A 15,248-nucleotide genomic window follows, 5' to 3' on the forward strand; every position below is an offset into this window, starting at 1 on the left:
TGGGAATGTCCGGAAAGCGTTGTGCGTTGCCAGGTCTGATGATCTACGACCACATTTGGGGCAGTGGTTCCAAGATTGAGTATTCTTTTCGCTTTCATATAGGAATCATTATATAGTTTCCAAATATTTAATTAGTTGAATACTGAAGAAGAATTGTTTGCCGAGCGTTTATAACGACAAACATCTGATTTATCAGAGTAAAACTCTGCATTCGCAAAGGTAAGGTAAACATTTCTTGTTAGTTGTATTTAATATGTAATTAAATATAATTAATTTTACTCAGTATAAACTGTGTTGTTCGTTATGTTTTGATTAACATTTGCCATGTCTCTGCTCCCTTTTTTTTTTTTGCTTCGTTCGATTTGGGTTTAACAACTGTTCGGCATTTGGGGGACAAAAGAGGCGAAAACTGGCAACCCAGATCAAATTAGCTGAGCAAGACAACGGCCTTAGCAGTGAGCTACATCTCCGCTTGCACAGCCTGCTAAAAGCCTCGATACGCATATACATTGTGCTTCGGCATTATGTCGGTAAGTACCATTATATAACGACGACCAAAACATACATGAATTCAGCTACTTCTAAATAATGTTAGTCTAAGTTTACGATTCTATTCAGAAATTGTTTTTCTTAAAGATGGCGGTTAGCGTCAGTTAGCTTAGCGACCTAGCTAACGCTTAAAATGCTGCGGTGTAGGTCTGAATGACGAACATAGATGGATTTAGCGCGTGCAGATTGGATGTAACGTTGCTCACTGTTTATTTTGTAAATTCGCTAAAATCCACAGGATGGCGTATTTCGAATTAGCCAAGGTAGTGGCCGCACATCGGAATCAGTAAGAGCTAACCGTATTTAACATTGCGATGACCTGCGAGATGTGTGTGAACTAAGGCAGCGCTATTAATGGCATTGTTAAAAGCGCTGTTTTTTGTGTTTGGTAGTCACTGAATCTTTTAGGCCGGGTTTTGTTAAATCGTTGACTTAAGTATTTGTGAAATGCACACAACGGTGTGATAAAAAGTGTGGAGCTATATGAACATCATTTTCCCAGGACAGAGCACATAATAGGTCTAAACAATGAGCCTATGAAGAAAGGCTATACAGCTCTGCAGCCCATGCTTACAGAGCCGTTTTAATGTATTTCATTTACGGTTTGATTAAGATTACTCAGCTGCTAAGTGATCTTAATGTGCAAAGAATTTTCATGTTCTAGAAAATATTTAAATAAAATCATATATGTCCGTTGAAAATGTAATGAGATGCGTAGGATACTTGTATATGTGGGCCCCCTAGTTGTAACCTTAAGGTTTTATCTTCGAACAGCATTTGGTAGAGCTGAAGCCAACATATATTATCAGTATCAATAAATTAGTCAGTTATTACTTTAGATGATTATTTAAGGTCTGATAACTTAGTGTAGCCCAATTTATTGCCCTAAAACCAACTTTTAAAACGTACATTTTCATAAAAAATAACTTCTGCTTTCTACACACACACACACACAGATGTTTAGGTTGGCTACAATGCAGATGGTGTTGTTTCTGGTAAAAGCCTGATTTCAACAACAATAATAATGGCAAGTTATGCAAATAGCATTCGTACAGCTAATGAGCAAATTTAGGATCTCACTGCTTGGTTGACACTTGAGATCCAGTAACACGGTGCAGATCCACTTCAGTGTTGTGGAAAAATCTGTTTTAATTTAAAATGGTCTCATACATTCGTACTTGAACTTCACTAAAAGTCGTCTCAGTTTTATGTTAGCTTGTTCAGCTGTGACCAGAGATAACCTAAAGAAAATAGTTTGCACTGCCTTTGCGGGTGTGTACAACTACGAAGTTACTTCTTGAGCAAACTGCACCACACTGACTTGCTTCTAATGTGGTTTCACTTGTTTGTTTCAGGCAAGTGACAACGACTCTGTCGACTTGGCCAGAACAGGCTCCCCCGTGCATCACAGAAAAAAGCACAGTATGGAGTCATCTAGATCGCCCAGAAGCTCCAAACACCACCATTCACGGTCAAGGTCACGCTCCAGGGACAGAAAACGTTAGTATTATGTAATAGTACCCAGAGAACACTGAAAATGACACACATATAAGGACCTTGAGATGAAACTTATTTTTAATATATTCTTTCATGAAATGAATAAGTTGAATGTGTTGGAGGAACAGAATCGCTTACTGGTGAAGACACATATCTAAATGTTCTAATATTGATGAGGTGACTGAGGTTATTTCTCCCACATATAGTTACATGAAAACAAATGACAGCATGTTAATACAGTGACTGAGCAAATCTATCCTCAGATGTTCTTTATAAAAAAGTGCAGATTTAATGTGTGCACAGCAAAAAACATATTGTATACCACAGCAGAACCTCATTTTGAATTTGCCAACACTCTGCTTTCTGCTGTTTTCAGGTGACAGAAAGTACAGACGAAGTCGCAGCAGGAGCAAAGAGGTAATTGATGCATTTATTTCTATGATTAGAAACACATTAGATGTGATTTTAAAGACCTTTTTGAAGTTATATTCCTTGCTAGCTTTAGGTAGAGGTGAGTATGTTTTATTAGGTTAAACTTGTTGCAGTAGCCAAAGTTAAGAAAGACAGAAACAGATGGTGATGGGCTTACTCACATGGAAAGACTCCTTTTTTTTGCCCGTCTTATGCTGACATGTTTCAAAGGAAGCTTGTGTCCTTGGATATCTGTCATTATTTATAACCATATTAAATGGTGAAGAGTAGTTTTTTTTTTTTTCCTTTTATTTTTTGTTAAATCCTGTGTGTAGATCACATGATAACATTTCTACAATAAATCATACTCAGCGTGCTAATGCACGAAGAGACTGAACAGAGGACCCTGCTGACATAGCAAAATAATATGCCTACTACTGGGACAGGTAACTATCTGCCATTCAAACTCCTATTTGTCTCACATTATTAGTAGAAAAGTTGGAATTAACTCTTGCATCTCTTGCAGCTAGGGATGGGCATAATTAATCTGATTAATCTTAAAATTATTCCAAATAGACTCTCGTGCAAAATTCTAAAAAGTCAATTGGATGCCCATCCCTACTTGAACTTTTCAGTGGGTACCAATTCAAAGCATTTATGTTTCACTGAATTGTTGCTGCTAAATTGATAAACCTTGTTAAGGATTTTTCTCCTGAGAACCAGATATTAAGGTTTGCATGCACACTATCCAAATTAATGTGAGGTTCCAAACATGCTGGTTTGACAATTCCTTAAGCTTTTTTGGAAATGAATCCAGTCACAGAAATGCCCACACTTACAATCATGCTCTGAGAATGACGTTTTGTACATGTTAAGGAAATGGGATTGAAATGACAAGGTTTTTTTTTTTGAACTTGTCAAATTTATGACATAAGTTCTGCTGTAAGTCATGGTACTAACTCTTTTTGTTGCACTATTTTCCTGAAAGAGACAACTTCTTCTTAAAACAGGCACGAAAGAGAGACTCTGAGAAGCAATCAAAATCACACAGAAAAACAGATGAGCAGCAAGAGCAAGAGAGACTTTCAGCAGAGAATGGAGAGGAGCGATCCAGGCGCAAGGACAGGAAGTCCTCCAAGGGCCGGAGCTTGTCCAGGTCACACTCAAGAGAGAGGTGAGTTGTGTCAATAAAGTGCACCCACAGCACACATTATAAACGGAGGTCATTTTCACACAACAAACACAACGGTACTGAAAAAGCCTGTTCTGTATAATTCTGAAAAATGAAATTACTGTTGCATTTAATTGATGCCATTAAGTTCTTGGATTCATATTGATGGATGAATGTTATGGCTTTCAGGCGGCACCACAGCAGAAGTAGGGACAAACGGCGATCGCGATCACGCAGCCGGGACAGGAAGAAGAAGGCCAGGTCTCGCTCTGGTTCAAGGACCAAACACCGTCATCACAGCAGAAGTCGCAGTAAGAGCAGGTGAGCTCAAGTATAATAAGTCCATTGTGGTGATGAAGTGTTTCGGAACCTTTGCCCTCCATTTAATGTGCTGTAGTAACTGTATGTTTAATGAATTACTTTGGTTGTTCCCCCAGAGAGAGAAAGAAAAGGACGGAAAAAGTGCGCCGAAAGAGTCGAAGCAGGTCTGTTAATCCACCTGCCTTCCGGGGCCGAAACACAGCTATGGATGCACAGGAGGCCCTGGCCAGAAGGCAAGGCAACAGCTAACAGGGCATTTACAATGTAGATGTCTGGCTGTTCTGGCTGATTCTAGGAAATGTTGGTGGTTCTTGAGTTTTTAGCCAGGCATTGTCAAATTTTACTGCTGTGTTATTGCTTTGATATTTTATGAAGTTAATATAACTCATGAGCAAGCAGACACTTGGTCGTATAAATGAAGCCAGACAGAAAAATATATTGAAATCTTTCCCCAACAATTGAGACATTTATTTCAGTAATTTAGATCGACGTTAAGGATTACTTCTTATCCATGTTGCCTTTGCCAGATAGCAAGGTTGTTCATAAAAGACAATTCTGTCGATTGCTGAACCAGTGTCTTCAGTGCCTATTCAGCATTTATGGTTTGAGTCTGGATAGGGTTCTTTGTTTCATGTTGCCTCCTTTGTTCCTTTTCTCTGTTAATTAACGGTAAAAAGCAAAAAATAATTATTGCCTTGATAGTAAGATATGATTTATCATTCAGAGATTCAAGTTGTTAGATACTTTGCATTGAGCATAATTTGTCTTTTTCAGCCAGCTGAGCAAATTAATCTTTCTCTTTTTTTCTATTTAGGCTAGAGAGAGCCAAGAAACTACAGGAGCAGAAGGAGAAGGAAATGTTTGAGAAACAGCAGCAGCAGCAGCAGGAGATAGCTGCAGGTAAGAAGGGCTCAAAGTGTAAAATTGTAATACCTTGATCACTGAGTCAAGATTCAGCGACTTATGCTGGTCTGTATTTTGTTTTCAGTGGCTGCCCCTATAGCAGCGGCGGCTGCAGCAGCAGCAGCTGCCTCAAACCCTGCCCTCAATGTGGCAGCCCTCCTGGCCTCTGGGACGCAGGTCACGCCACAGATTGCCATGGCAGCACAGATGGCAGCCCTTCAAGCAAAAACCCTGGCAGAGACTGGTATTGCTGTGCCTAGCTACTATAACCCATCCGCCGTAAACCCCATGAAGTTTGCAGAGCAGGAGAAAAAGAGGAAAATGCTATGGCAGGGAAAGAAGGATGGGGTAAGATTTGATTTTGCCGCTGCCAATGCTTTTCATGCCCAGCTTTTCATTCTCAGATTGTCTAAACAGGTGTATTCTGATATCCAATGTGTTCATGTTTGTCACTACATGGTCACTTAATGTCGGCTTTTATTTTTTAAGGACAAGTCCCAGACAGCAGAGTTATGGGAGAAGCTAAACTTCGGAAACAAGGACCAAAATGTTAAGTTTCGCAAACTAATGGGCATAAAAGTAAGTATCATTTGTTGTTTTACTTAACCAAAGTTAAGCTCAGCCCTCCACTTTGAGCTCTCCCAGCTACAACTTGTCAGCGTTAACCAGAATTCTTTGTCTCTGCAGGGAGACGATGAGGCAGAAGCTTCCAAACCACTTAATGATGAAGGTTTGAAGACTCTTCAGAAGCAGGAGGAGATGTTTAGGAACCTTGATGTACAGTACGAGATGGCTCGGTCTCAAACACACACCCAGAGGGGGATGGGCCTCGGCTTTTCCTCCTCATTCTCACGTGGAATGGATTCTGTCTAGTGCCAAACACTGGCCATCATTGCCACTCATCCGATCATATAGGACTACCAATTCATCGCTAGCCCCGAAGCTTGCATGGACGTTGCTCTGAATCTGTAATTTATTTATAGACAAAGGTCTCGCATATTGGAACATAATGTAAATAGCCAGATACTGAGTTGGTCTCAGTATTTATTAATCTGTACATCTTTGGAAAAGGAAGCATCATTTTCACTGGTTGGTGCTGGAGAAACTTAGATATTTGTTTTGAATAATGTGGTAGCTTTTTTTAAACTCAAATATATATTGATATGTGGTTGTTTGAACATAAACTGAATATAATGTGGTTCAAGTGAACACTGTTTACATTCATTTAGAAAAAGGCAACTGAAGTCAATGTAGCATTATCAGAATCCTTAGTTTCACTTCTCTTGATTGGGGAAAAACAAAACATGGGTTGTAATACATATTGTCTTCTGGATTGCCATGGATAGAGATGCGCTTGAAGGGAGTCATATGTTTCAAATGTTCTTGAAATAAATTAGTTTTGTGTTGACAGTGGCTTTTCATACATTGCATCACCTATTTTTTATTTAAGGGTATATCTGTGTGGGTAATAGTAATTTGGTTCAAATGAAGTTTGAATTGAAGCTGCTTAAAATGAATACACCAAGCCTAATATGAAGATAACATTTTTAAATATTACTTTGATGATATATCAAATGAAGCCAAAAGTCAGACTTTAGGGTTTTTCCCTGCATAGAGGAATTTTTAGCAAGCCCCTAAAGGAAAATAACCAAATTTATAAGAACTAAGCATACAGCTAGTCATTACATTTGTTAACCAGATTTATTAATTGGGGTTTCATTTACTCAAGCACAATGGACGTTTATTTTCCTATGACTAGATAACCTTGTTGGTCAGAAATAACTTGAAAAAGAATAATGCTTGCATGACTATGCTGACTGTCAAGAGTAGTCACCCCCCAAAGGCCCATCCTGAGCCACGGAAAACCCTTGAATCATTAAAATTTTGAAAAATAAGCATAATGTGGAAATGTTTTCTTTTCTTGGGATTAAACATACATACACCTACTTGTCAGCCCTAGTTGTTAACAAACCTGATATAAGCGGCATGTGTAGCAAAAAAAGAAAGAAAAGAAGTTGCAACTTCACACATAGAAATTCACATTTATTAGAACTCTGAAAGTTAAGATAAACTGCAGGCCTTCTGTTGGTACCTGTAGTGAAATTCTGTTACTTACATATAAGACTGGAGTACAGCACATGAGCTACACCAGTGATGAGGTTGTGGTTTGCAAACTCGAGGATAAGGAGCAGGATTGGGTATTCGCTGCGTCTCTTTTCCAGGGAGGACTCCTCACTTAAGCCCATCCAGTGAAGCAGCAGTGTTTGCATGGCTTCAGGGAAGAGCTCTGTGGCTAGTTCCTCAGCAGGTGGCAAGTCGCTTATTCGTTCAATATGCTGAACTTTAAAGCCCTCCACTTTCTGGCTGATGCTGCTGTTGGCTGCATGAAACTGCTGTCCAAGCCAGCGTCCTACACAACTAAGCAGAGAGCTTGAATACACAGAGCCCCAGTCTTTGGCCTTTAGCAGAGCTAGCACAGTTTCAGTTGCATCCTTTTCTTCTAGATTCCCTTTTATGTAGCGATTGATGTTTTCCAAAAGCAGCGAGACAGTCTCTAGCTGTTCTGTGCAGCTCTGAGGTTCAGAGGAGAGTTGGTCATCCAAGCTGCGCAATTTTTGTCTCACTGAGGATACAAGAGGTTGACTTTGCTCTGTTTGAAAACTCTGACTTTGAGAAGAACAGTAATCATGATCTGCTGATGATTTGGCTGCGTCACTGCCACATACATCCACCATTTCTCTCTCAGCCTGGCAATAAAAGGGCTGTGACATTTCATTCTTTGATCCTGTGTCACGCTGGCCAAGGGGCACTGAAACGTCAAGCTGCACACTGAGGCTGTAACTTATGTTCAGATGGCTGTCATTTAACTGTGATTTCCAAACATCCTGCAGAGGAAAGACAGTAATATTAAAAAATACACAGTGGTATATATATATAAATCAAATCATGCAGAGAATTACATAACACACGTACCTGGAAATTCTCCAGCACTGCAAGCTGTTCTTGCTTACTGTACATTTCAAAGGCAACTCGAAAAAGTCCTTGAATGCTGTAGAACCACAAGCTATTATTTGCAGCGGGCACCTTCAACCCATTGAACCGGAATCCTGCAAGAAAAAAAAGTGTGGGCATTGGTTAAGCCACGGTGTTATGTCTTATCTCAGTGTTACGTCTTTCTCTTCTATATTTTACCTGAAGAAAAATGTATTTTTGTGGCAAGTCCTTTCTTGGCAAACTTGGCATGGTATCGGGGATGGTTCTCTGTACGGATGTTTGTGTTGGACAGAAGATCAGCTCCCAAATACAGAGGAATCACTGGATGCTGAAACAGAGAAAATGGAGCCATGTGATTGCTAAGTTTTTGAATAATATCGGTTAACAAACTGGGAAAAGGGCTGTTGTATATAACATAGAAACTTATCTTACTATGAATGTAAATAGTTGTCGTACAGTTACAATACAAGAACAGATACAAAAAAAAATACTAAGTGCAAGCACTCATGGAGAATGATCCACCTCAGAATAATGTGTATTGTATTACTAGAATATATTTAATGTGTTTGTCACTTTGATGTCACAGCTGGTGAGGGTGAAGCTAATGACTTTATTAAGTGCTGGATGTTTGTAATTTTCTCCTTAATAACAAATGAGACTTCTCAACAATAATACATCATCATTTATTTGTTGATTATATTAAATGTATTAATCTGAATAGAAGTAACTAGTAATCAGAGTTATCAAATAAATGTAGAAGAGAAAAACGTGCCTTTGAATTGCAGTGAAGTAAAAGTATATAGCAGCAGAAAATGGAATAGCAAAGAACAAGCACCTCAAGCTTGTAAATGTACTTCGTTACTTTACACTACTGCGTGACTAACACGTGTGTTCATATTTAAGAATTGGTGATGATGATATAGCACTCTCTAGCGGGTTTTAGGGATTATGAAAAATGTGACTGTAAAATAAATCTGCCATCTCTTTTCGAAGCTATCAGTACAAAAGCATCTTCGAGCCTTGAAGTGACTCACCTTGTTGGGACACTCTGTCAGCCTGAACGATGTCACATTCACCAAGTAAACAAAGCGGATTTTTCGTGAACCCCCGTCCCACTGTGGTAGAGTTAAGTGAACAGTTGGACAACTTGACATTGCTGGAAGCAAACGAAGCTTCTCACTCATTTACAACTGTGTCTTGTTTCGTAGACAGGATGAATATTGACCAAAACATCGGAAGTAAATAAGTCAACCAGCTGCAACAAACCGAACTGTTCCAACTAATCAGTATTTGGAGTGATTTGAACCCTGGATTATGCCTGGCAGACCAAAGAAGCCGTCTTTTTAACGACACTTTTATGAGTAACGAACATATTTACGCATACAAAGCCATAGCATTCAAAATACGTGTAGTTTGCTGTAGTCTGAGAGATGTTTTGCCTCGTCTTCTATCATTTACGTAACCTGCAATACAGTGTTGTGGGCTAGAAAAAACCCAAAACATCCCTTAACCACGTGATCGCCGGAGGACCAATGACTGCAAAGAGACGTTGTTATGACCTCTCAACTCCCGTCCTGCACCGCGAGGCTGTGTAAAAATGGCTGGGGTAGATTTCGGGGACAGTGAGCTCTTTCAGCAGCTTGATGACTCTGCACCGCCGCTCCCAACCCACATTCGTTTCACGGATGATGAAGGAGACCAGGAGGAGACGAGCCAGCTGCGGAGCAGGCTGGAGGAGTGTGATGACTACATTCAGAAACTCACTGAGGAGAATATCCTTCTGTCAGTTGAGCTAACTGTGTTGCTAGCACTGTAGTGCTAGCTTACTTCTGCTAGCTCAGTGCGCCTCCCGTCTGCAACCAAAACAGTAAACGCTCAACCCGCAGCTGTTTGTTAATGTCTTTTTTTGTAGCATGTCTGTCTGTTTTCTTAACTTAGACGCCACATAAAGTATTGCAAAGGAAGCTAAACATCCTGACACGACCAAGGTAACCAACTGACACAGTGTAATGCTCACTTGAAAGAAATCGAAACCGTTCACACAGTATCCAACCGATTTGCCTTCGTTTTACAGCGGCATCACAGTTGAAGATGTCAACATCGACGGGCCCCTTCTTCAGATACTTTACTCCAACAACACTATCTCAAAGTAAGTAGTGTTTCATTATTTAAATGGGTTTCGTTGCTTTTGTATAGACAGGATCTGTGGCATCTGTTTTGGCAAGCCGAGTTTTAATATTGTTAGTATTTTAAATTATGTTCATTGTTTAGAAAAGTTATTACACTTCTTTGAATTTTTACACTATGGTCAGTGAGATACAATCACAGAATATGAATGGCTTTGTTTGTGAGCACCTCGCCACTGGATTGACATGATAATCATAAGTTGAATGTAATAATGAGTGTTTCCCTGCTAGGAAGTGTCGTCAAGAAATTGAAGACTGCATTTGCAGTGTGATTTTGAAGCATCACAAACCAGGCAATGAAAAAAAGAAATCGTCGTCCTTTCATATAAAACCTCAGGTATTTGCCAAGAAAGTATTTTTTTGTGAGTAATGTCAATGCTGGTATGATTTTTCCTTTAAAAAGAACATGTTCTTTCCTGTACAAAGAGTTCGGCTTTTGCTATGGATGAAGATCTGCAGAAGTTGTCTTCAAGTAGTGTGAGAACAACAACAGAAGCCTTTAAAGTGAGTGTATTCTGTTAGTTTTCACTGTATAGAGTGTGTTATTGTTTCATGGGCAAGTGACTGGGATATTTTCAGATATTGTAAATGCTATATTTACTAATATTAATAAGATGTTTTATTATTTTTCTGTCTTAGGTGGTCGGGAGTGTCTTGTATTTCACTACTTTCAGTGTCGATAAACTTGGGCAGCCTCTGGTGAATGAAAACCCTCAGCTGACAGATGGATGGGATGTTCCAACGTATCTTTAAAATGGATAAATCACACCTCCAACCATTTACTCCCTAAGCAACAGTGTAGTTTGTCAGATCAGGTTTGTCAAGGGAGACTTTTTTTTTTTAGTAAAGGTGTCTTAATTTTTTTTGATGTATGTGCTTATTTTAAAATGGCCATCACAATAGTAGACGTAAATAAAAAAGTTTTAAGTTGATATGATTATACAGCCATGTGTTCATATGTAATATAACTTCCTGAATTGTTGCAAAGCTATCACCAGGTTTTTAACCAAGTGATTGGAACTGATGGACAGGAAATAGAAATGAAGGACAAAAGGTATGACTGTAATTATTTCTGCAAGCTTTATTTAATTTCCTTCTATTTGAAAGTTTTTTTTTCTTCATTTACTGTGTAGTAGATTGCAATATAATAACTTTATCTCTGGTCTGTTCATTGTAGACCGAAGTCCATGTGTTTCAACTGTGGTTCAAGTGCTCATCAGATGAGAGACTGTCCCAAGGTACCATTAATGATATATTGATTAACTCAAATGAAACACAAATGAAAGGTCAGAACTTGATTTATTACATTTATGCCCTGTTATTTCCTAGCCTAAAGACATGGCTGCAATTAATGAGAGAAGAAAGGAGTTTAATCAGAACAGCAACCAGGCCATGCAGAGTAACCAGCGATACCATGCTGATGAAGTGGAGGAGCGCTTTGCTAAATACAAGCCTGGAGTCATGAGGCAGGATTGTTATTTTGTGCACAACAGTAACAGATATAATTTAATCACATGAAATAACTAATGTAACAGTAAAAAGTAAACCTTGATTATGGATTATTTTTATGATGTGCTTTGAGCAGTGAGGAGCTCTTGTCGGCGCTGGGAATTGATGGCAACACCCTGCCTCCTCTGATTTATCGCATGAGGCAGCTAGGCTACCCGCCAGGTTGGCTCAAAGAGGCAGAAATGGAAAACTCTGGCTTATCGCTGTATGATGGAAATGGTATGTTTAGAAACAACAGTGAAAATTCTATGGCCTCAGTGATTTTCATTTCAGAAAACTACTGGAAAACAGTAAGATACATCTGAAATGCACAGAAGTTGGACTGTGTGCTTTTTTTCCCCCTCATACAGTATCTAATGATGGCAGTGTTCCAGACAGCAGCACTTCGCAAAACATTTCCTATGATGTTTCCAAACTGGTGGATTTCCCAGGCTTCAATGTATCTGCATCGCACAAAATGAAAGATGTAAGTCCCAGAACATTCTCTTCAAAATGTTTTGCTGGAGTGTATCACAAGTAAAGTGGTATTATTTTGTTAATTTTTTTTCTTTAACAAAATTAAGACAATTCATTCATGCAAATACTGTAGTATGGAGTCCGTTTTAACTGATGATTTTGTATGTCACAAGGAGTTGCCATCATAAGTGCAGTACATTGACTTTTAAGTAAGAAATTGCAGTGAGTTTTAGTGGCTTTTTTTTTTTTTTTTTTGACAATTGTGCATTTTCTTTTTTCTAACCTCAAGGAGTTCATGCAGTATGGGTCGATTCCGATGCAGAGCAGCCACATGAAGCAGAACTATGCAGCCTACCTGTCCAACAACTTTCCTATGGTATTTATCTTAATGTCTCTAAATGGCTGGGTTTCCTTTTCAAAATATGGCGGTCACAACTCGTTCTTGGCCTCCTTATAACAACAACTTTCTAGCTTTAATCGAACTTTCTGGATATCACATGTCAACACATAAGCAAACACCTCATGTACTACTTATCAGATCAGTACTTATTCTCCATGATGATGACTCAGATTTATTTGTTGTTGGATTACTGTAACCACGTATCAGCTATTACTGTCCTTTCCAACTGTGAATTTGCCTCCTTTTAATCTTTGTGTTGCTTTGCTCTATACAGCAGTTTGTGTTGTCCACATGGCCCATTCTTCATAATCCCATTTAGACAGCAAATCATGATATTATATTATTATATTATATTTCAGTGCACAGTCCTCTGCCATTTCAGACTCTGGATTTTTACATGTATGCTCTTTATTATTTTGCTTGCACTAATAAAGAGAAGACATGCGTTAACTGTATATTTTGGTCAGAGCTTTTAAATGATCTCATTGCGTGTTATTCTTTCTTTCCAACAGCCTGGTGCCACCTGCAACAAGAGACGACATGACGCTGACTCGTCTCCACAGCAAAGGAAGAAGACTAGGTCCAGTCCTGATCGACACTCAGACAGGAGCTCAGATATGGACATTGAGTCAGGTAGCTGTTCATCTATGTTACCTTGTTCCAGCGGGCACATTGTCATGTCTGTCACAACTTACTGTAAGATCAGGTTATGTTCCAAAGCTACTTCAGTAGACATGTTCTAAAAAACAGATGTTCTGTTCCTTTTTGTAGCTAAAATGCATAACAATACACAGTATTATCTGAATCAGCTGTCTCTTTATTTGGTCAGACTGTCACTTTTTAGTCTTTGGGAAAATTAATTTTATTTCTTCCCCCAGATCCAGGAACACCTTATCATCATCAGGCCGCTGGTGACTTCAAGTTCCAACCACCGCTGCCCCCTGGCTCTCCTTGCTTCAGTTCACCTCCTCCTTTACCTCAGGGCACTCCTCCTGCTACACCCACTCCCCCACCTCTCCCTAAAGGTACTCCTCCGCCCACACCCACTAATGGCTCTCCAGCTCTGCGAGGGCGTAACTGGGCAGGAGTTGATGAGACTGCAGAGGGAGCAGAGGATGACCTGACACTGGAGGAACTGGAAGAACAGCAGAGGCTGATCTGGGCAGCTTTAGAGAATGCAGACACTGCCACTAATAGTGACTGTGACACACCTGCAGTGGGAACACCTGCACATGTCGACACAGAGCCGGAGGAGGCGGAAGAAGCAATGGACACAATGAAATCTGCAGAACCTTGCCAGAGCAATGAAACTCAAAAGGAACCGAGTGTTCAAGAGACTTTCTCAGAAAGCCCTGGACCTATTAAAGTTGAGGATGACAGCCCTCAGAGCCCTGAACCAGTCAAAGCCACAGATGACAACCCTCAGAGTCCCCCCCCAGTGAAATCCCATGATGACAGCCCACAGAGCCCTGATCCAGTCAGATGCCTAGAAGACAACCCACAGAGCCCTAATGCAGATTTTCCCAATCCGGAGGCTGGAGATGCCTCTCCTAAGAATGTCGAGAAGATAACAGCAGTTCCTGATCGGAGCAAGTTCGCAGCTGGCATCGTTCCATTTGAAGATACGCCAGAATTCACTGAAGTTGCTGAAGCAACAGGAACCTACCTTAGGATCAGAGACTTGCTGAAAAGCTCCCCTCGAAGTTTGGCAAAGAAGAAATAGAACTGTAGCATCTTGATTACAGCACAAAAACACAATGATATGTGGATATTTTTTTACGCAAAACCTTCTGTTTTCATCCTCATCAGACATGATCTTTAAGCTGTTTTTTGTACCAAGTTGAATGTTTATGCTTTGTGTACATTTGACCTGTAAAAATAGTGAGGGATGGCCTTTTAGGGATGTTCTCACTGGTTTTGACCAGTTAGACTCGGATTTTTGCAGCAGTAGTGTAACTCTGGCTGTTTATTTTATTGTAAAATTTGTAAAATGTTGATTTTCTGACCTGTATTACTTTTCATATTTTGATGGTGAAATTGCTTTTTTTTTATTTTTTATTTTTCTTCCACTTGAATCGCTCTAAAGCCATGAAGTAAACATGCTTGTAATTGCTTCTGTGTATTATTTTTTCTGGCAGCCATAACTTAATGGGCATTTTATTACATTTTACTGTGTGTTGACAGCACAGATTGCCAAATATGTGAACTGACAGCACATTGCTGATTGTTACCCATTTTAGCAGAAAACTCAGTGAGCAAGTTGACCCTCAAATGCTATAAATAAAATCATCTCATTTTGGGTACCGGCTTTTTGAAGAACCTTGCAAAAGAAATTTCATTTTATTTTTTTTATTTTATTATACCCTTTCCTGAAGACACATACATCAAATCATATCAGAGCTGAATTAAGCTCAATTCTCCCTGAGACTGACCTGCCAAGTAAAAAACATTTTGAAATACAGATCTTAAACACAACTTTAAAGAAAGGGCATGTGTTCATACAGTGTTTAAAAAATGATTACCCAACATAATGAATGTCAGTCATGTATAGGAATCTGCTGCTTCTTAGTACAGATAGTAAACATGTATGTGTATGAAATCTAAATTCCCAGTAATGTGAGCATACATGCATACTAAATACACCCACTCCTCGCATACTTATGCAAATACACGAGCACGTGTTTGAGCTTCACAATAACTCATTTAACTTCTTGCAAAGTCACGTGACACTGATGGTGCGTAAGTGCAACTTTTTTAGGGGGTAAAATTACTAACTTTCATAAACAGGCTAGGTAACGCTTAAGCTCTCTGTACGCTTGACGGAGTGCTCCATCTTCCTGAACATATCATC

General features: G+C 39.4%; 3 protein-coding genes across 4 annotated transcripts; 2 read left to right on the forward strand and 1 right to left on the reverse strand.

Moving 5' to 3' along the window:
* Positions 1-126: 126 nt before the first annotated feature.
* Positions 127-6,747, forward strand: rsrc2 (arginine/serine-rich coiled-coil 2). 2 transcript variants are annotated; one of them, XM_008289852.1, is made up of 11 exons: positions 127-219; positions 401-530; positions 1,905-2,049; positions 2,423-2,463; positions 3,468-3,631; positions 3,818-3,949; positions 4,066-4,113; positions 4,764-4,849; positions 4,938-5,200; positions 5,342-5,431; positions 5,540-6,747. In XM_008289852.1, exons 2-11 carry the CDS (start codon positions 525-527, stop codon positions 5,723-5,725), a joined length of 1,161 nt encoding a protein of 386 aa, XP_008288074.1. In that variant the 5' UTR covers positions 127-219; positions 401-524; the 3' UTR covers positions 5,726-6,747. The 2 variants fall into 2 exon arrangements, with proteins under 2 accessions (XP_008288074.1, XP_008288073.1); XM_008289851.1 differs by having other exon boundaries at positions 128-219; positions 4,066-4,182.
* Positions 6,748-6,900: 153 nt separating this feature from the next.
* LOC103363202 (uncharacterized) lies at positions 6,901-9,193 on the reverse strand. Its single transcript, XM_008289853.1, has 4 exons — positions 8,881-9,193; positions 8,045-8,174; positions 7,826-7,959; positions 6,901-7,737 (listed from the first exon to the last, which is right to left on the reverse strand). Exons 1-4 carry the CDS (start codon positions 9,028-9,030, stop codon positions 6,961-6,963), a joined length of 1,191 nt encoding a protein of 396 aa, XP_008288075.1. The 5' UTR covers positions 9,031-9,193; the 3' UTR covers positions 6,901-6,960.
* A 248-nt stretch (positions 9,194-9,441) lies between these two features.
* On the forward strand, positions 9,442-14,713 carry zcchc8 (zinc finger, CCHC domain containing 8). Its single transcript, XM_008289854.1, has 14 exons — positions 9,442-9,618; positions 9,792-9,834; positions 9,921-9,995; positions 10,264-10,369; positions 10,459-10,536; positions 10,672-10,775; positions 11,021-11,086; positions 11,210-11,270; positions 11,362-11,498; positions 11,618-11,760; positions 11,892-12,007; positions 12,287-12,373; positions 12,910-13,030; positions 13,276-14,713. Exons 1-14 carry the CDS (start codon positions 9,444-9,446, stop codon positions 14,118-14,120), a joined length of 2,157 nt encoding a protein of 718 aa, XP_008288076.1. The 5' UTR covers positions 9,442-9,443; the 3' UTR covers positions 14,121-14,713.
* Positions 14,714-15,248: the final 535 nt, after the last annotated feature.

This window comes from Stegastes partitus, unplaced genomic scaffold, assembly GCF_000690725.1.
Source record: "Stegastes partitus isolate 25-593 unplaced genomic scaffold, Stegastes_partitus-1.0.2 Scaffold639, whole genome shotgun sequence".
Classification (NCBI taxonomy): Eukaryota; Metazoa; Chordata; class Actinopteri; family Pomacentridae; genus Stegastes; species Stegastes partitus.